General features: G+C 56.1%; 1 protein-coding gene across 3 annotated transcripts; it reads left to right on the top strand.

Annotated features, from left to right (window-relative positions):
- Positions 1–489: 489 nt before the first annotated feature.
- On the top strand, positions 490–13,257 carry LOC125633292 (heme-binding protein 1). 3 transcript variants are annotated; one of them, XM_048842382.2, is made up of 7 exons: positions 991–1,351; positions 2,888–3,223; positions 4,318–4,484; positions 6,640–6,725; positions 11,539–11,665; positions 11,751–11,934; positions 12,155–13,257. In XM_048842382.2, exons 2-7 carry the CDS (start codon positions 3,201–3,203, stop codon positions 12,327–12,329), a joined length of 762 nt encoding a protein of 253 aa, XP_048698339.1. In that variant the 5' UTR covers positions 991–1,351; positions 2,888–3,200; the 3' UTR covers positions 12,330–13,257. The 3 variants fall into 3 exon arrangements, with proteins under 3 accessions (XP_048698340.1, XP_048698339.1, XP_048698341.1); XM_048842383.2 differs by lacking the exons at positions 991–1,351; positions 2,888–3,223 and adding an exon at positions 490–628; XM_048842384.2 differs by lacking the exon at positions 2,888–3,223 and having other exon boundaries at positions 995–1,351.
- The last annotated feature ends 6,707 nt before the right edge of the window (positions 13,258–19,964 follow it).

Here is a 19,964-nt window from a genome sequence, read left to right as displayed (position 1 = left end):
GGCGGGACGGGAGGATGGGGGCGGGACAATGGGATGGGGGCGGGACGGGAGGATGGGGGGCGGGACGGGAGGATGGGGGCGGGACAATGGGATGGGGGCGGGACAGGAGGATGGGGGGGCGGGACGAGAGGATGGGGGGCGGGGCAATGGGATGGGGGGCGGGACGGGAGGATGGGGGGGCGGGACAATGGGATGGGGGGCGGGACGGGAGGATGGGGGGGCGGGACAATGGGATGGGGGGCGGGACGGGAGGATGGGGGGGCGGGACAATGGGATGGGGGGCGGGACGGGAGGATGGGGGCGGGACAATGGGATGGGGGCGGGACAGGAGGATGGGGCGGGACAATGGGATGGGGGGAGCGCCTCTCGGCTATGGCGCTCCCCCCCACCCGGTGATGGCCCCTCCCACTGCCACATGCTCCGCCCCTCTGGAACGGAGGCCCCCGTACTGATCCCGTCAGGTGTGGGCGGGGCCGGAAGTATCCGCTTCGCGTCCGGGGCACCGCGTCACACGTCCGCCCTCTCGTCATGAGGGTTACGTCAGGACGCAGGAATCGTCACCGGATTTCCGGGCCGGTGACCTCAGGCCGGAGAAGTTCCGGGTCGGGCGCGGGGCGGGAAGTGCCAGGTAACGGGCCCCCTCACCCCGGCCAGCGGGGTCCTGTGACCCCTGACCCCCCGGTGGCCTGGCCTGGCCTCAGCGCCCCGGACTCCTGGGTTCCGGCCCCCCGCGCTGCCTGTGGGGCCCCAGTCCTGCGGGCCGGGCTCTGTCTCTCCCCTGCCCCAAGCGGGGTCGGCCTGCGGAACTCCCTGCTGCAGTGCGGCGGGGCCGGCGGGCGGGCGGGCCGCTTAGGCTGCCTAGGCGTGAATCCGGAGTCCCCGCAGGGCCGGGTAACGAGCCGGGGCCTCTCCTGCCGACGCCTTGTGGGCTGAGCTCCGCAGAGCGTCCTTGGCTCGCCCAGTCGCTGCCCGGGGGCGCGGCAGCCCAGAGGCTCTCCCCGGAGCCAGCGGTTCCGTGTCTGGGACGGGTCGGGACGGGCTCGGGTCATCTCACGCGGATGGTTGCTTCAGACGAGTGATTCGGCGCTGTACATGCGCGGGAGGCCTTGGGCTGTTCGTTTACAAGGGCTGGCCTTTAAACCCCGTTGCTGTGATTTTATTAGGCCAAATGTCTAAATAGTCACTGTTTGTTTCGGGATCAGCTGCCCTGAGTCCTCGTCCCAGCTCGCGGAGGGGAGCGGGAGCCAGGAGGTCAAGGCTTACTCCAAGAGCTTCCGCCAGTCGCACTCTGTCTCCCTGTCCCATCTGTTAAATGGGGCACCAGCCTCTGCCCCACAGGAGAGCGGGGAAGGTAAACCTAATGTTTGTGAACTGCTCGGATACGTCTGTGCTGGAGACGCAGTAGATGCGTGTTGGCAGCAACACCTTGCAAGAGCACCCGCCGCTTACGAGCGACATTTCGCCTGGGAACGCTTTCCCGACTGTGAATTGTCCACGCGGTAACAGCTGCCGCATTAGAGCAGGGGTTCTCAAAGTGGGGGTCGGGACCCGTCAGGGGGTCGGGAGGTTATTGCATGGGAGGGTGGGAGTTGTCAGCCTCCGCCCCAAACCCCGCTTTGCCTCCAGCATTTATAATGGTGTTAAAATATATTAAAAAAGTGTTTTTAATTTCTAAGGGGGGGGTAGCACTCAGAGGCTTGCTATGCGAAAGGGGTCACCAGTACAAAAGTTTGAGAGCCACTGCAATGGAGCAACGTTTATGAGATTGTGATGTGTCATCCTCTGCTTGCTTGCATCAGTTTTTTGTGGCAAAAACAGACAAAATGCCAAGCCATTTCTCACTGAAAGAAAAAGTACAGATTATCCACAACTGCCAAGCTCTGGGGGCTACTCAAAGCCAAGTTGCAGTCAAGTGGGAGTTGCACAGGTTGCTTGTATGCAGAATGTGGAAGCAGAAGGATAAGCTTTTGGCTAAATATGAAGACGGACAATCGAATAGCTGATGTAAGCGTGGGCATGAAGGAAAAGCCTCTGGTGTCAACTAGCTTCCCTTTATATGGCGCAGGGAGTACAACTAGCTGGACCTGAAATCAAGGAAAAACCCCTTCAGCTTGCTGCTTCACTTGGATTGAATGATTTTAAGGCAAGTGACGGTCTGTTTACCAGATGGAAGAAATCCTTCAATGTTGCTTACAAAAAAGAGCATGGCGAAAAACACCGGACAAACCAGCATTGGCAGTGTGAAAAATTTCTTCACGTTTTCCCAGCTGACATCTACAATGCTGACTAAACAGGACTTTATTTGAAAGGGCTCTGTGACAGAGGACAACATGTAGGAAAAAAATGAAAAGCTAGGAGGAGGGAAAGCTTTAAAGGATAACTGTGCTCGTCTGTGCCAACGTGGATGGGAGTGACAAACGCCTGCTGTTTGTGATCGGAAAGTCAAAATGACCCAGATGCTTCTGAAGGATTTCAGTAAACTTCCCTTCAATTATGTCAGTTCAGCGAATCCTGGATGACAGGTGACATTTTCATCAACTGGTTGAAAAAGTGGGATTATCAGCTTTGCTTGCAGAGCTGTAAAATATGCCTTTTCCTCGATAACTGCTCTGCACAACCCCAAGGAATGGTTCTCACTAACATTCAGCTCAAATTCTTACTCCCTAAGACTACCTTTTTGATGCAACCTATGGCTCACAGTGCGATTAAGAACATGAAGGGACATTACCAATCAAAAATCGCAAACTGGATTATTGTTGCTCCTGATGTGGACCCCAGCACAGATGTTCAGACAGGCCTGAAAACTGTAAATGTGCTAGATTGTATTCATCTTGTTGCTGAAGCCTGGCAAGATGTAAAGCCGACTAACAATTTCCAATTGTTACAGGAAAGGCAAATCTGTTGTGCCAGTGGAAGGTGTGCGAGATGAGTCTATTGAAGACTTTGGCGACCCCCCTGAACGATGTTCCACTTCCAGGCAACGTGGAAAAAGAGGTAGCTCTTAGTAGCTGCTGGGGATGAGGATTTGCTCACATTCAGAGAGCTACCCGATGAGGAATTACTGCGCACTGCAGCGGCTGCAAGGCCAGAGAAACGAGTTTGTGTTGATGAAACATATAATTCAGAGGATAATCAAGAGAGTGAGGACGATTTTGATGAAGTTCCACGTCTGACAGACTCCGAGCTGTTCGAGGCTTTGCATGCACTCTGGCGCTTTTCCCAGGTAGCGGGACTTGGTGACAGGGTCTATGGGACATTGAGTCCCATCTTCCAAACAAAACCGGGTTTGTTTAATTTGCTCCGCTTCTTCTCCATGTTCTTTCACCTGAAATGAGTGAGTTTGTCCATGCTTAATTAACGTACAGATTGATACTCTCTGTATGAATAGAAAACACTCTGATGTGGAATAATACTTTTAGGTTATTACAGTATTACTGTTGTTATTTATTAATTTGCTTAGCAGATGTCCTTATCCAGTGACTTACAACGTGTACAAAGTATTAGTTAAGGGCGAGTACAAAAAATGTTTACAAGACCAAAAGGCTGTTTGTTGTCATGGCTGATGTTTGATCTTAAAACAAAAATAAAACTTGATGCTTTTATAACATTAACTCCATATTGCTTTCTTGGTACAATATTTAAGGCACCATGGAGAACTGAGCATGTGTTTAAAACGTACAGGCGGCGTACTACAGTAATACTGTAGCAGCAGTAATTGTTAGTGTGTACTGTAGCTGTTGTACGTATCAGAAAAAGCAGGTTGCCTTTGGTCAGGCGACACCCCCCATAACAGCACCAGCTGCTTAGGAGCAACATAGCAAAAGCGCACCAATAAATTGCTGCTAACGAGTGTTTACTGTACAAGTATCTCGGCAGATATAAACTCAGGACTTCTGGGTTCTGATCACAGCTCCGGGACTCTTAATAATCCCAAGGGCTGTGTCAATATGGTGACCTTAGTTCACCATCCTCCTGGAGTCCCTACCAGCCAGGAAGTCACTGGCACTGCCTGCACCATTTCTACTCCCCCACCTGAGCCACACCAGTCTCTGCTGACTCTTCTATCTGGTCCTCAGCTTCTCAGGTGACTCTTCTTCGGGGGCTGAATGGAGGGCGTAGGGAGGAGAACCTCTACCAGGCCCTGCCCCCTCTCTTCACCCCAGAATTGTTTGTATTGGTGTGTACCTCTCCAAACCTGCAACTCCCTCTCTTCTAGAGCGCACACTGCTGCCCCTCTCCATGCGGTGGGCACCAGCTGTGCCCCCTTGCTCTCAGGGTTGCACTAAACACTGCTTCTTTTCTTTTCTCCCCCTGCAGCAGGAACTGTGGTGTTGGCATGGCTCGCATTACCCTGGAGGACCTCAATGGGTTGGACGATGAGTCCCTTGATGAAGATGAGGAGCCAATGGATGGGGAAGAACAGAACAGGCTGTTCTCTCATTGGGAAACAGTGGCCAGCACCCACCAAGTGACCCTTCCTCAAGGTGAGAGCAAGGCTGAGTTCCTTCCCCACCCCCACAATTAGAAATTCCAACACATTTAGTGCCTCAAAGGGAAGCCTTGGCAGAGGTGGAGCCTTCTCCACCAGCAATTCTGTGTGGCCCATTCCTGGCTGCTTCCCTAGGAGGAGCTGACCCTCCAAGGACAGTGTTCCAAGCCCAGTGGCCCAGAAAATATGAAACTAGCAGTTCCTTTATAGGGCTTAACAATGCTGACAGGGTTTCTATGGCCCGAGAGACTGAGCATGCGTGCAAGGAGCTGAGTCCGGTCCCTGGTTTCAGCGGGTCTAGAACCTGGGGCTCTGGGGGCCCGAAGTCTCGGATACTCCCTTATCACCACCAAGGGAGACAGATGAAGCAGCACCTCACTAATCTTCGCAGGTCAGGCCCCCCAGGAAGTCCTATCGGGAGGCCAAGGCCTGGGTTGCCCATTTGGCTTGCACCCATTATTTCAGCCAGGAAGTGACCCAGGTTGGGTTGTCCAAGCAAATCTTATGAAGCGGGATGTAGGTGGTCTTGGCAAATGGTCAGAGCAGGAGTCCAGCATTGGAATCTGGTCAGAGCTGGAGCCGGTGGTCAGGAGTGAAGGTGGAGGGGCAGGACCCAGAGAAGAGGCATGGGTCAGGCACAGAGCAGCACTAAGGCAGGACCTGGGAGCAGAGCAGGAACAGGGCTGGACGCAGATTGAAGGAGACAGGTAAGGAGTGGGGTCCAAGCAACTGTGTAAACTCCCTCTTGGTGGTGCAGCGGATCCCGTTCCTTGCCTGTCTCTTGCGATTGGCATCCGTCCTGGTCCAGGTTCCTGCCTCGGTCCCTTGCCCGGTCCCAGTTCCTGCCTTACTCTAGCTCCGTTCCTGATGCTTGTGCCATCTCTGGTCCTGCCCCTACACCTTGCTTCTGACCCTTGGCCTGACTCTGCGTTGGTTACGTTGACAGTTGCTGGCTTTCAGGAGCCATCCCACAGTGCCCCACACTGACAGTACAATCGCTGCAAGTGCTCCTGGTGAGGACGTACACCACTGACACCAGGAGCAAGGTGTGGACACGCATGAGCACTGTAATTACTGTGGTGGCTCTCTGCCCATGTAAGTTAGGTCGACTTAATTTTGTACAGTAGACATGCCCTGAGGGCAAGTCAGAGCTGAGCGTGCAGCATCTCTTCCCCAGCGAGAGCCCCGCAAAGGTACGATTCAGAAATAAGTGACGGAGCCTGTCCAGTAACCCCTCAGCAAACAGACGCTTGGTGCCCAATTGAGAGGGGCCGATGACTGTGGCTCACGTACGGAGGGGATGGCAGGGCCAATAGAATGGGAATGCACCCTGCCCACCTGTGCTTTATCAACCTTCCTTCCCGCCAGGTAACTCTCCGCTTGCTGAGCGTGCGCCCACTGACCTCTGGCCCTGGCGGTTGTACTCTGTTTAGTACAGCAGCGTAAACAGCCTTTCTAGGACCTTAGAATAAAGGCAAAGCCAGCTGTTGGACTCTTGATCCGAAACGTGCTTCTGGGCCATGGAACGTGGCTGTGGCCTCCCTAGCGCCGGAGAGGGGAGCATCTGCTACTGCTGTGGCTGGCTACAGCTGAGCTACGCAGAGCAGCTGTAGCGTGGCCCTGCTGGCCCACGTCTTGCATTACAGTGGCAGATTGTGCTGACTGCTAGGTGCTCTGCGGGCAGACCTGGAGCCAGGATTCCTTCCCCAAAGGGCTGCCAGTCTAAACAGACTGGGGGTGGGCCAGGCCCCAGGAGCAGCTGCCTGAGGTGATGGTGAGCATGCAGCAGGCTAGTCCTGTATGTCGGCGATAGTCATTCCTTCGTGTAGGCCCTTCTCGGGGCCGGGGGAGCCCTAGCAAGCGCCTCTGAGCAGGTGTGTTTTTCAGAAGCACCTGGATCCAACCTCAGGGTTACCCCCGAACGGTACCTGGGTCGAGCAAGCTGCAGCTGCTAAGGGAACAGGCCAGCTTGTTTCCTGGGCTGGGGGTGTGTCCAGTCGCCGCCAGGGTGCAGCATTGACGCACTTCCCAGGACTTGGTATTCGGGCTGCGGGGTCCCTGTTGCTCTGAATTGTGCATTTCTCCCCTCCCCCATCCCACGCTGTGCTCGCCGTGCAGGCCCCTTTTCTCCTGTCTGTTTGGTTTTGCAGAAATGGCGGGTCCCATCATGCAGATGACACAGCACAGCCAGGTGCGTGAGCCGGTGCCCTACGTCACCCTGCTGCAGCATGAGAAGGTGAGGACTCGTCCTCTGGGCATGGGCAGATTTCATACCCACAGCCCGTTTCCTGTGGAAGTGTGTGGGGGTGGAGTCCCCTGCTGGCCCTGTGTCTCTGTACAGTGCATAGAGCCCCTTCCCTACACACAGCACGCTGGGGTCCCTGGTCTTGCAAACAACCACAGCCCAAATCCTGTCCCTGCCCTGGTCCTGGGCCCTCCTCCTGCTACCCCTCATCTCCAGCGCAGGGCCCCCAGGATCCATAATGCCCCACCGGTGCTTTGCTTCAATCCAAGCTTGCCTCGCTGCACTGGGGGCTCTCACCCCTGAGCGACGCAGCTATCCCCACCTAAGCGCTGGTGTGGACAGCTCCCGCCCCTCGCAGAGCTGGAGTTACCATGGCGACGGGAGAGCTGTCTTCACAGACACGCTGCAAGTTTGTCATGTAGCCCTGCCCGTCTTGTACCCTAATGATGCCCGGTCACAGAGTGAGAGACGGTTCCTGCTCCGCAGAGCTCCAGGTCTAACGGAAGCCAAGACCTAGCAGAGTGTACGAACAGACAGGAAGAGGGGGAGGGAGATGCTGCGAACAGGGTAACATCTTCCTGTCACCTAGGCTGCTGGGGCGGGACTGGAGGAGCCCAGCTCAGGTAAGGGCACCTTGGCATTCGTTCCCTTGCTTCTGGCCCATTGGGTCACCTGACGTTTTAGCTTCTGCCTCTTCCTGCCCCTCTCTGGTCTATGGGAGGGGCGTGGGGTTCACACGCTCCTGCCGTGTGTCCTGCTGACCCACCAGAGCTCCGGGTAGTGTCTCTCCAGTCCTGCGGAGCCTGGTGTCCCGCTGGCCTGAGTTCCCTGAGCATGGCTGCAGGAATTCTCTTCCTTTCCATGCCCCAGCCCCTGCAGCCTGGCACATGTCCAGGGTCACTTCATTCCTGTTGTTCCTGCCCAAAGAAGGCAGGACCACCCTCCTCCTCCCCCCATCCTCTCATCATTCACTATCATTGTACGGGGAGTGTTGGGCAAGCCACCCAGCCCTGTTCTAGCCCCATTAGGTGCTCACTCTGCTCCCCTCGTCATCGGAGACCCTTCCAGCAACCTGCTAACCTCCAGCATTGCCTCCATGCCTGCCTGGGCTTCTCTTTCCGGCTCCTCCCCTCTGCCCCACTCAGGAGGGTGCTGTGTAGTCTCCAGTAGTCAGTGTAGTTTCTGGGGGCTTTTCTGTGTGGGTTGCTTGCTAGCTTCCTGACTCCCGCGGAGAGCCCTGGCCTTCGGGCCAGCCAGCCTGCCCTCCCTCCCACCAGGGCAGGGCTCTGGAAGGGGAGCAGTGGCCCCCTTGGACTGCTGAGGGCGCAGCAGGCCGGGATCGTGCTCTGTCCTTGGTGCTTCCCTGCCGGTGTCCCGTTCTGCCTGTTGGGCTGGCCTGGTTTGGGGCCCGTCAGCTTTCCCAGCCCTGCAGAGGTGGGAAGGCTGCCTAAGCCCCTGCTGATCAGGGTGGCTTTTTATGCCCAGTTAACTAGGTTATAGTTTGTGTAAGTCTAGCAGCACGTGTGGAGCCCCTAGCCACAGCGGCTCCATGCCTAGCAAATGTGCACCAAGGTCCCCAGATTTGCTGGGGTTGACAAGTCAGTGCCAGGGTTCCGGCACCTTGGAGAACCCCTAGTTAGAGTGGCCGTGTGTTCGACCCAAGGGGCACTGAGGACTCTGTACATCTGGGTCTGCAGAGGCCCCAGCACTGCTGACTGCTTCAGTGTCCTCCCGAGCACCCTCACGTGCCTGAGGTCACTCTTCAGTGGCCTGCCTCAGTTACCCCCTTCAAGGGGCTTCTTAAATAAACTGCAGGCTTTTCTATCCAATAATACCCCTTCACTGAGGTCTAGACTAGTGACATGACATTGACAAGGAAACAATTCTTCCACCCCAGCCTTACGCTAGGCACAGCGCCTTCGCCCTGGGCACTGTCTGCTGCTGGAGAAGACACCAGGCCTGGTCTGCCTACTTTGCCTCCTTCCCAACAGAAAACCCCAGCTGGAAGGGTTCTTCTATGAGCCACCCGCCCAAGCTTGCCATCTGGATTCTCTCTTCCCCCTGCTCTTTTCGGGGAATCAGCTGATCCTCGCTCACCTGTGCCACCTAGAGTTGGCTGACTCCAGGCCTCTACCTCTGAACAGCGCAAGGCCCCCTCTTCCAGTAGCTCTGCCTCAGTGCCCCTGCCCATAGGCCCATGGGAACCCAGTGGAGGGATCATTTTGAAAGAGTTAACCCTTTCAAGGGTTCCGTTGCCATAAGTGGCACTGTGAGCCCAGAATCCCTATGGCCTGACTGAGTCAGGGGCCATGGGCCTGGCCCTGTTAAGTCTGGAGATCCAAGAGCCAAGGTGATTCTGTGCCCAGTGTAAGTAGCATTAAAGTCTGTCTGAGTCAACCAAGGGCGGTGCCAATGGTCATGCCCCATCAACTGGCAGACGTTGCTCACCAAAGTGGCGCAATGCCCATCATGAGCAGCACTGGGATCTCTAGGGCAGTGGTGCCCAATGCTGAGGCCGAAGCACGTGGCCTAGAGTGCTCCCCATTCCAGCAGGCACAGTGAGATCCAGCAGCTGATGCTGGAGCCAGACTTCTCTCTTGTCCTCATCTGATGTCCCCGTTCCAGGCCAGCTGCACCGTCGAGCCCTTGCTGATTGCCGAGTGCCCCACACAGCTGACAGACCCTGCACTGCCTCCTCGTGCCAGGTGGAATCCTGCCGTTCTCCCACACTTAGTCTAGGCCCAGGGTACCTGCCAGCCTTCCTTGGGGGGCTGTGACCAGTAGGGTTTGTTCCCCACAGCAGGACTGGAGCCTACCCAGGGAAAAGGGCCATCACCCAGTGAGTGTCTGTGTGCAGATCTCCTTACCTCGAGCGTAGTGGGCCTGCCTTATCCATGAAACCCCCTCTGCACACTGGGGTTCACTCTGCTCCCCAGCAGCCTCTGCGTGCCTCCCTCCCTTGGTCTGTTCTTTGACCACTCCAAAGCTCTTTGGTTCATCTTGGGTTTTACCCTTGACCAGGATCTGCTCTGCCTGGGTCCTGTTCTGGAAGGTCCATCTGACTCCTGTAGCTCTCTGCGCTCCTGACCTGCTGCAGCTAGCATCTGTTTCTGAGCCAGGAAGGGGGTACCACTGGTTCTGGCACAGGGTGGGCAGCTTGTCACAGTGCTCAGGCTAGCTGCACCTCTCCCACACACCCCTCCAGGTGTCAGCTGGCCGCCCGCCCACTGGTCGGGGAAACGTTGGTTTCTCTCTCACAGACGGCACTGACACCCAGCACTGAATCAATGGTGCTCACCTTAGGAGGTCTGACTTGGCTGGGTCCTGCAGGTCCTTCCCTCCGGGCAAGGCCAGTGGGAACTAGCAAGCAGCAGCTCCCCGGAAGCAGAGCACTGCTATGTAGAACGAAAGCACTTCAGAGCAAACTGATCGGAAACATTGAAGCATGTGGCCTGCGGCACTAGTTCTTCCCAGCCCTGCAAGGCACCAGCTCGCCACAGCCTCCCCTCCACGAGGGGTTCTCCTCTTCACTCTCCTCTGGGGTGCGCGTTCCCAGCCTGGCAAGACAAGGTTTGCAGCACCTTGGAGACGAGACCCAGGATCTGTGAAGCTGCCAGCTGCCCCATTGGCTTTCCAGTGTGTGCCTTGGCATTGTGAGCTGGGAAGCCATTGCCTTGCCTTCCGCTGAATTCAAGCATTGGGGTCTAGTGAACATCCCCTAACCCAGTCCAGGTTAGATCAATGCGTTCGTAGTTCTCAGCAACTCCCCATCTCTCATGTCCATGCCATCGGACCAGATGAGGGTTATTGGTTAATACAGAGCAGTCCCTGCAGGAGTCCTCTTCTCATTACATACAGCAGCATTTCTGTCACACCACTGTCCCGGGCTGGGGTTGCCAAGGCGCCCACGGGTGCCCAGGGCTGCCTCCGCACCGGGCAGAGGCTGGGCTTGGCCAGTGGCCTTGTGCTGTTGCTGTGATGCTGAGCCCGGCATCAGGGCCAGGGCATCGAAAGATGGTACCATGCCTGCTGCAGATCCTGTAGCACAGTCATGGCATCTGCCCGGGTCTTGGTGCACCCAGCTTGGGGTGACGGTCAGGTTGTCCCAGCTCCCTGAGAAGGGTGGGGAATAGTCTTTCACTCACTAGAATCTGGGCTGCCAGGGAGCAACTGTGGCCACTGGCAAGAGCAGCAGGCTGGAGCCGTCGCGTCCTTCCCTGGGGATAAAGCACCAGTCACCTGGGCTAGGTTTGTAGCCAGGCTGCAGCGCAGGTGAGACCTGCCAGCTACCCAGCTGTGTTGGCATTGACTGGGCTGTACTAGTGCCCTTTGTCCGCATCCTGCAGGGCACTATAAGACAGAGTAGAGACCTGTGAGCTGTGTGAGCCCAAGACTCCGGTCCACGGCAGGCAGCGTCACGCTGGAGGGGATGCTGCTTGCGTGGCTCAGATCAGCCTGTCCCTGGAGTAACGTTTACAACCCAGAGGACTCTGGATTACCCCGCAGCCTGACCCCTTACAAGCCCTATGTCCTCCAGCAGTGGGACTCCTCAGTTTTAAGGCCCATGCTCCTGGGTGTGCCACCCCGTTGCTTGCATTTGGCCACACACGGCTGGGATGTGTCTCCCTTTCTTTCTGCCAACAGCGCTAGTGGCCAGGGCCCACGGCCCAGAGGAGCTTTCTTTCCCCGCCTGGTGACTGGCAGTAGGGGGTGGGTAGTGACCATGTGATGGGGTGTTGTCATCAGCAGGCAGCCTCCTGCCCTGTTCTTGGCTCTGACTGACTGGTCTCCCTGCCTGTCTCAGTGCGAGGAGCGGCTGTACCCAGCGGGGAAGTGGGCCTGCGTCACCAAGGGGGAGCCGATGTACGAACAGAGCATCTCCATGGGCTTCATGAAACTCATGCGCTACATCTGCAAGGAGAACTCCACAGGTGCGTGCTGGAAGGTGAGGGGCGGGGGGCTGGCTCCACCCCTCAGGCGCCCTCTCACTGCCGGCCTGTGCCTGCCTCCCTGCAGGCCGCTACCTGGGCATGACGGTGCCTGTGGTGAACGAGATCCACCTGAGCGAGGAGGGCACAGAGTTGCTGCGGGACGTCACCACTACCTATTACCTCCCAGGGGAGTTCCAGCCCGACCCCCCTCTCCCCACAGACCCTGACATCCGCATCGTGGAGAGACAGCCGCTCCGCGTCCTGACCAGGTGAGCCCCACCCCTGCCATTGCTGCAGGCTGCGGGAGGGGGAGAGGAAAGTTTTCTGAGCCCAGCGGGGGAAGGAGCTGAACGGTGTGGGCGGAGGAAAGGTCTCTGAGGGAGAGGAGGAGAAGGGTGGGAGGATTGGGGCGTGCTGGGGTGGGGCTGGCATGGGGGAGATTGCCAGGTGACTGGTCTCCTGTGGCTGTGGCCGCTCCCTTTGTTCCAGGGTGTTCTACGGGGTGACGACAGAGGAGACAATCCTCCGGGAGATCCGCCTTCTCTGGGAGCTGCTGGGCTCCACAGACACCGTGCTGCGGGAAAACTACATGGTGGCTGCCTATGAGAATCCCAGCATCCCTCAGCGGCGCAATGAGATCTGGTTCATCCGGCGAGCAGAATGAGTGCAGCGCAGCCCCGCGCTGGACGCCGGGCCGGGCCGGGCCGGGCCCCGCTTTCGATGGCAGTTCTGGCAGAAGGAGATGAATGCACAGCCTGACGCACGGGTCGCCGTAGAAGGGTACCACTGCCCTGGGCCCGAAGAGGAGACCTGCTCTGCACCCAGCCCCGGGAAAACTAGCATGTGCCAGATGGCTGGCCAGGGCCCAGCCCACGCCTGCAGGGGGCAGTGTGGCATCGAGCACTGAGAGCAGCGGGTGTCTGAGTGGGCCCTGCGTGCCCCAGGGGGGAGTGTGGCTGGGCACATGGGGGCTGGCTGGCCAGGCTGGGTGCTTACGCCTGTTTGTGCCAGGGTGCAGGTCTGGGCTCAAGGTGTCAGTCCTGACTTGAGTTTGCAGTGCTGGGCCTGGCATCACGGCCTATGCATGTGGCTGTGGTTGAAAGATCCCTTGGGCGATGGCTGGGGTGGCACTTCCTGGGGCTCTGTCTTCAGTCCCTCCGTGGCACTGAGTATTCCTCCGTGTCCTGCCTGCTGAGCCCATTCGCCAGCAGCAGGGAGGGTCTGTCCTGCAGCCAGTGGTCGGAGCCTTGGGTCGGGGGGCCTTGCCCTGCTCTGAGCGGGGCTGTTTGTGGGCATGCCCAGGAATAGACTGGTGGTGCCTGCAAGCAAAGCTGGGATCCTGTAGGACTCTCCTTCATATCTGCCCAGCCGTGTGCCTGCTGCAGGCAGCCCCTTCCTGTTGGTCAGCGCCCGCCCTGCTGCGCCTGCAGCCCCCAGGTGTTAGTCCAGCCCTCCGCCCTGGGCTGAGCAGAGAGGGGCAGCAGCTGGGTCGCTGTGTGTTGTGTTGTGCATTGATTGGTTGGTTTCACACTCATGCGTGCTGCTGGGGGAGGCTGGCAGCATGAACCTGAAATAAATCCAGCTCAAACCACTGTGTGTGGCAGCTGATTGGCTGGGGGTGGCCACGCTGTGCCCAGAGAAGGGCTGGAGCAGCTGAGGGGGACCCCCAAGGGGGCAGCTGGCAGCTCCCCGGGGGCACTGTAGCCTGCCTGCTCAGATCAAGCGGGAGTATTGTCCAGCTGCACCCCGCTCCGCAGTAATCGCCTGCAGGGGGTGCCTCCCCTTTGAAACAGCGGTTGGGGGCAGGGCGGCTGTGCTGCTTCCTCGTGGCCGCTGCACCCGAGGCCGGGCTTCGTGGCGCTGTTAGCTGTGCCCTGTACAGGTTGTGCCCCGCCGGAGCCAGCTGCTGGTACTGATGCCAGCATGGGCTTGCTCCTGAGGGCAGGGAGTCACCGCCGTGGCTGCTAAGAATGGGCCTGGCTGGTCCCACCAGATTCAGAGACCTCCTGGACTATGGTTGGAGGGACTGGGTGGACCCCACAGCCTTCAGCCAGTGTGTGGGGCTGTCTGGCCCATGTGTCCCCTGCCCTGTGCGCCAAGAGGTGGGGGTAGTCTGGGCTCTTGCTTGCTTTGAGCAGGCTTGGTGGGAGGGTGCCTGCTGCCCGCTCCTCACCCTTGGCTCTTTGCAACTCGTCATGGGGTCCCTGCCCCAGGAGCCTCCCCGGCCAACCTGGACACCACCTGAGCTGGCCACGTGACATCCAGGTGTACGGCAAATGCAGCAGGGGTTGGGGGAGTCAAAATCGGGACTTACTGACAGGATGAGTTGGCTGAATGCAGCAGAAGGGCTAGACGCAGGGGAAGCCAGCCAGCCAGCGCCCCACGGCACACGGGGGGCCCAGACAGGACGTGAGGAGCTCAGTCTGGGTGGCTAACCAGAGAGGGTTAAGGGTGACTTGGTCACAGTCTGTTGGTACCTGCATTGGGACCAGAGCTTTGAGGAGGGTTGATGCGAGGCCCATTCAGACTAGAACTAGGGTGCAGATGTTTGACAGCAGGGAAGACCGTGGTGGGAGAGTCACCATCACTGGGAATATTTAAGTCCGCCTGGGCTGTTTTTCTAAAGCTCTGCTCTAGCTCAGGCGGGAATTCAGCTAGGGAAGGCCGATGGCCTGGACTGGGCACTGGCTAACCCCAGTGGGCCCGTCTGACCCTGCGATCTGTGAGCACGAGCCAGAGCCAATGGGGAGAATCGCGTGGGATGGAGCCTCCCTGCTCCCAGGGCGCTGGAAGGGGGCCACAGATCGTGCTAGGCAGAGCTCGGCAAGCACATGGTCAGTCTGTCGGGCTGGCCTGACTTCTCTCCCTGCAGCTGTTAGCTGTCCACGCGTCACGCCGAGGGCTCTCAGGGCCAGTCTGCCGGCGTTCTGCTGTACGCTGGCTGGGTGTACTATGTGCAGAGACTCTCCCTCTCTCGGTTGCCAAGTCAAGCACTCAGAAGTTAGGACATGCCAGTATTAAGTTACCTGCGCACCCTTAACACGGCCCCTCTGGGCACCTGCATTATGACCGTCTGTACATGCTCGTGTGCTGCCTTTTCCCCAGGGCCTGGTCTCCGCCAGCGCGCAGGATGGGTGGCGCTCACCTAATGAGCAGCGAGTCTCATGGTGCAGCGTGTGACCCCAGCCACTGCTCGACCCCTCCGCTGAAGCCAGAATGATTAATTTCCTGATGAGCCTTTCTAGGATGCTCATCACTGAAAAAAATAAATTCCCTTATGTGGAATCGGACTGACCTGCCATGGGTCAGCAGCAGGGCTGGACCCTTCAGATCCACCCCACTGACCTCAGCAACTTGAGCTAACAGAGTCACTGCTAGCAGTCGTAGGCTGTCATCCTCCATGTGGACCAGCACTAGTGGGGGATTAGACCACTTTTGCTGGTGGCTTTCACAGCTATTTGCTGACAGCAGAGGACCGGTGAGACTCCCAGATGTTCAGTTCCAGGCTGTGGAGGGGAGTGGTCTGTGCATAGCTTCTTGTACCTGTTCCCCCCACCCTTGCCCCAAAGCCTGGCTCCTGCCCCATCTCCTTCCTGCTCTTTCTTCCCCACCCTTCATTCACTGGCCCAGCCCCATTCTCCTGGCCCAGATGGTCCTAGTCTCCCTCTCCAGGCTTGCTGGCCATTTCCCAATGACCCCCTGTAAGAGGCTGACTCACCCCACAGGCTGGAGGGCTGGGGATAGACTGCTGGGATTACAGAGGAAGCCTGGGTTGAATCAGGGACTGCCCTACAGCAGGTGGCTGCGATGGAGGGGGAGCTGGGGCAGGTGAGGAATGGCTCTTGCAGGGCAGACCCTGGAATCAGGTGAGCTGTCCCAGGACAAGCAGGGGCGAGACTAGGAAGGCCCAGGAGGGGGAAAAGAAACCATGTGCGGATTTAGGAACTGATACTGACTGGTATTTTGAGGGTTAGTGGCAGTGTGGCTTGTATTACTAAACCCATGCCCCAAGGAGGAGTATTTTTGACCAAGAAAAAATCCCGAATGAAGTTTTATTTTAATGCTCCAAGAGGGGAAACTGAGGCAGGCTACTTGGACCATAATCCTAGGCCATGAGGTGGGCATGGGAGGTGGGTGGCCCACTAAACCCACCCTCGCAGTCTCTCCCCCTCTCCACATCTAGTTCCAATGTCCTTGTGCGGCCAGTCACCGTCCCCCGTCCCGCTCTTTGCCTGCCCCCCACGCTGGTTCCCAACCCTAGTATCCAGCCCCGGGATCCTCCTCCAATCTCAGTCTTCCTCCACCACCTCCCAGCCTCTTTGCCCAGCCAGTCCCAGTTCTCCTGCACCCCAGCTTCTTGTCAGATCTCTCTCCTTACCCGAGACCTCGCCGCTGGTTTCTAGTCCCAGGCTCCTTGTACAGTCAAGTCTCCCCCCACGACTCCCTGTCTGATCTCCGTATCAACTCCCAGTATTCCTCCCACCCTCACCCCGTTTTCCTCATGGGTTCCCAGTCTCCTCGCTCAGCCTCCCCCACCTCCCCTCCCAGTCTCCCTCCTTCCCCTCTCCTGGTCTGGCTAGTGTCCCCTCTGCATTGGAATCAGGTGCCTTCCTGCTCCCCACGACCTGGGTGCCAGCAGGGGAGGGCACTGAGTGCGCAGGAGAGACCGGCTCGCTGCTCTCAGATCCTGGCCCCCTCCAGCCCAGAGCAGACACTGCAGGGACAGTCCTGCTGAGTGGCCCATAGCCATGGGTAGAGCCAGGGCCAGCTCTAGGTTTTTTGCCGCCCCAAGCAAAAAAAATGTTGGACCCTCCCTCCTTTTTTTGGCTTTTATACAGGTTCGCACTTTGCAATGGCTTTTGGTTGGTTTGTTTTGTTTTGACTGTTTAAAATTAAAAAAAAAATGAAAACAGAGAATTTGTAGTGAGTGAAATAAAGCAATTTCCTACGAGTGTACTCATTTAATTTTAACAAAATCACAATTACAAAGAATTTGGGTTCAACGACACGCTAATGAAAAACGTTACTGTCTTCCGATGTGCCCGGTTTTGCATAAATTAAAAGAATTTATAGGATCTGAATTTTTCTGGTTTTCATACTTGTGTCATCTTAATAATTCAGTGAAATCTAAATTGTTTGCAGTGGTACTCTCAATGGAAAGGAATGCGAGTCTGACTGACAATTCTGAGACAGGGTGGACCTCAAATAATGGTTTAGTCAGTTCAGTTCTGAAAAACTGCACTCGCCAGAAGCCACTGATACGGGTCACGGTAAAAGAACGTGTAACGCTAGAGCTGTGTTTGGAGTGAAAAAATCATTTCTTGCTATAAATTCTAATACTTTTCGAGGAGAAGTTTTAGGACTTATGAGCCCAGGTAAAGCTATTAATTCTTCATACAGTTCTACTCCGTCAATGGCAGCAGCGTTATCAGCACTGAGCGCTAAATGCAGGTCTTGGCAGTGCTTCAGGAGGCCGTCGTTGGGAACCTGCTTTTTAATATTTCCAATATCGTACAGGAAATTCAAAAGTTTCACAGTGACCATGCAACTGATAAAATCTGTCTTCAATGGAAGTTCTAGCTCCATCCAAAACCAAAAAACTACATCTTTGGTCTGTGAATACAATAACCACGATCAATTAATTTGTTCCCCATTTTTCATTTTTTTCTTCATACTGGATGGCATAAATCAACTATTCGACTCATTAAATGGATATTCAAATGTAGGATCTAGTTTTGAAGGACTTTTTTTCACAATAATCTTTAGTATTGCGTCAGTAATTACTGTCGGCCATGTACTTGGATCTGATCCTATGTCAGTGTCGCCACCTTCCAATAATTGTTCTTCAGTTTTAGATTTGGATAACAGTTCTTCGTTTCTGGACTCTTCAGCTGAAGAAGTAAATCTTTGGATGGATTGTGATTGTTTGTCTTTATCAGTTAGCGAAGATAATCTTTGGTCAGATTGTTGTTCATCTTTATCAGTTGATAAAGATAATCTTTGGTTTGATTGGTCTTCATCAGCTGATGAATAATCACTTTCAATGCATTGCTTAGAGCTTTCTCCTTGATTGTCGACTTTTTAAAAATACTTATGAAGTACGAGAGAGTTTTTCTAATTCTTTTTGCCATTTCTCTCTTTGTTGCCGGTAGGCAGCACCGGAAAGTCGTTTTCGGTTTTGTCCCCGCATTTTTGCCCTATAACCACTGGCAACCAACGCAACTCGGAAATTGGCACAAATGGTGCTGATAGGGCGGCACAGTACACACAAGTAATCGTGATTCCTGATTGAATTAATCAATAACCGTTAACGTTTACACATTTACACATGTTCACACTGAGTGACCGTGTCACAGCGTGACATGATATTTTCCACGTCATGCTCCTATCGCACTACTGGAGATTTTTTTGATCTTCACGTATTATTTTTTTTTGTACATTGGTGGATTTTTCTGGGGAAAAAAAGGGTGTCCAGAATGCCGCCCCTGGAAATGTACCGCCCCAAGCCCGTGCTTGCTTTGCTGGTGCCTAGAGCTGGTCCTGGGTAAAGCATGGCTGGGAGCTGGGGCATGTGCTGTCTGGGCAGCACTAGGAGCTGCGAGGGAATGGAGCATGCTCAGTGGTGACAGAATCCTTGGGGAGTTTAGCTGCTAAACTCAAGCAAGTTCCTAAGGAGCATGTGTGAACTGGGCTGGTTCGAAGTCTTTTCATAAGGATGGCAAAAGCCTCTTCCCCCCTTCCCTCCAACTTTCAATCCCTGCTCCAAAGCAGAGGGGCACTACAGGTGGTCAAAAAGGCCACCATACGTTTTTAATATGGGCAAAACAAGGTGTTTTTCCCCTTCGCCTCATGCGTGGAAATGCCTGAACTGTTTTGGCTCGTTTGCCAAAAAGAAAAATCTTAGCAGGAGGCAGGGACCCAGCGTGGAAAGTTCATCCCAAGTAGTTACCCAGCAATGTGATCAGCACCTGGAAAGAGGGGCTTAGACTGGGAAGGGGTGGGCAGTCCTGTCTGTAAGGAATATTTCAGAGGGGAGCTCAGGACCCCATTCTGCTGGGCAGAGTACATATACGTAGTAAGAGAAAGAGCTTGCAGCCTATTGGATGAGGGGTGGGAGGGGAAACTGAGGCACGTGCTGGGGAAGTGACTTAGCCACGGTCCCACAGCAGGCCTGTGCAGAGCTGGGCTCAGAACGCAGGTCTCCTGAGTCCCAGCCCAGTGCGCTCTACCCCGGGTGATGCTGCCTCTCCTGAGCCCTGCCCTTTCCCTGGGCGAGAGGCACTCCTATGGCTCTCATCCATGGAGGAGCCTGGGTTTGTTTTTCCAGCTGTCTGAAGGGCTGAGCCTACCAAAGCTGCTCTGAACCCAAGTCTTTGTTGGGGCGTCAGGCACAGTGCTGGGTGTGGGGAGAGGGTTTGAGCTCTCGCCAGCTTTGCTCTCAAAGGACTAGTCCTTATTTGAACCTTCCCTCGATGGGGGTGAGGAAGGACGGTCCCTGACCTGTTTTCTAGCAGTCGCTACACCCGGCAGAGCCAGCTGCTGTGTACTGCGTGGGCAACGTGTGAGCTTGGGTCCTGACCCCGTCTGGTTACAAGTGCCTGATATCATTCTGAACGGCTCTCCCTTCTGCCGGGGTGCTAGGGGGACTTGGCTCCCTACCCTGGGTTGCATGGCCAGCATGTAGAAATGGACCCTGCCCCAGTAAGTGCCCTGGCGCTCGCTGTGGTTCTTTGGTCCAGGGCTTTCCAAGGTGCAGCCCTCCTCACGGCCATGTCCTGTTTGAACTGTATTTCAATTGGGCAGTGCAGAAATAGAGAGAAAATGGGGTTTTACTCTTCAAAACTCAAACACTGTAAAATGCAGAGTTAAGGTGACGCTTCCCACCCCACCACCTTGACTTGGTCGCTCTGGTCCCTACCCTCAGGTGTCCCTTGGGGGCTGGCAGGACCTTACCCCTCCCTCAGCCTCGTTGCCCTGGGTGTTCTGTGACAAGCAGCAGCAAGCCCTGCATAGAGCACAGCAAGGGGCTGGTGGGCTGTGTGGACAGGGTGCGGAGCTGGAGTTGTGCTGGGCACAGAGAGGATGGCAGGTCTGGTTGGGGTGGGCTAGGTGCTGTGATGTTCCTATTGCCATCCCCACAGGGGCAGAGTTAAGGGGGTGTGGTTGCGTTGTGCAGAGAGAGGGTTGAGAAGCTGCCCTTTTCCCGGCCCAGCGCTCCCCCATCAGGGTAGAACTCAGGGAACACAGCTACTGTGTCTGATATTGGTATTAGATTCATAGACTTTAAGGCCAGAAGGGA

This window comes from Caretta caretta, chromosome 3 (genome assembly GCF_965140235.1).
Source record: "Caretta caretta isolate rCarCar2 chromosome 3, rCarCar1.hap1, whole genome shotgun sequence".
Classification (NCBI taxonomy): domain Eukaryota; kingdom Metazoa; phylum Chordata; order Testudines; family Cheloniidae; genus Caretta; species Caretta caretta.
The sequence above is the reverse complement of the archived record's forward strand: the minus strand, read 5'-3'. Positions and strand labels throughout refer to the sequence as shown.

Excerpts from the sequence above, each read along its gene's own strand:
- LOC125633292 (XM_048842382.2), top strand. The coding sequence starts at position 3,201 with ATGCACTCTGGCGCTTTTCCCAG. Across the intron at positions 3,224-4,317 it reads CACTCTGGCGCTTTTCCCAG|CAGGAACTGTGGTGTTGGCA; the intron begins GTAGCGGGACTT and ends CTCCCCCTGCAG. Across the intron at positions 4,485-6,639 it reads CCAAGTGACCCTTCCTCAAG|AAATGGCGGGTCCCATCATG; the intron begins GTGAGAGCAAGG and ends TTGGTTTTGCAG.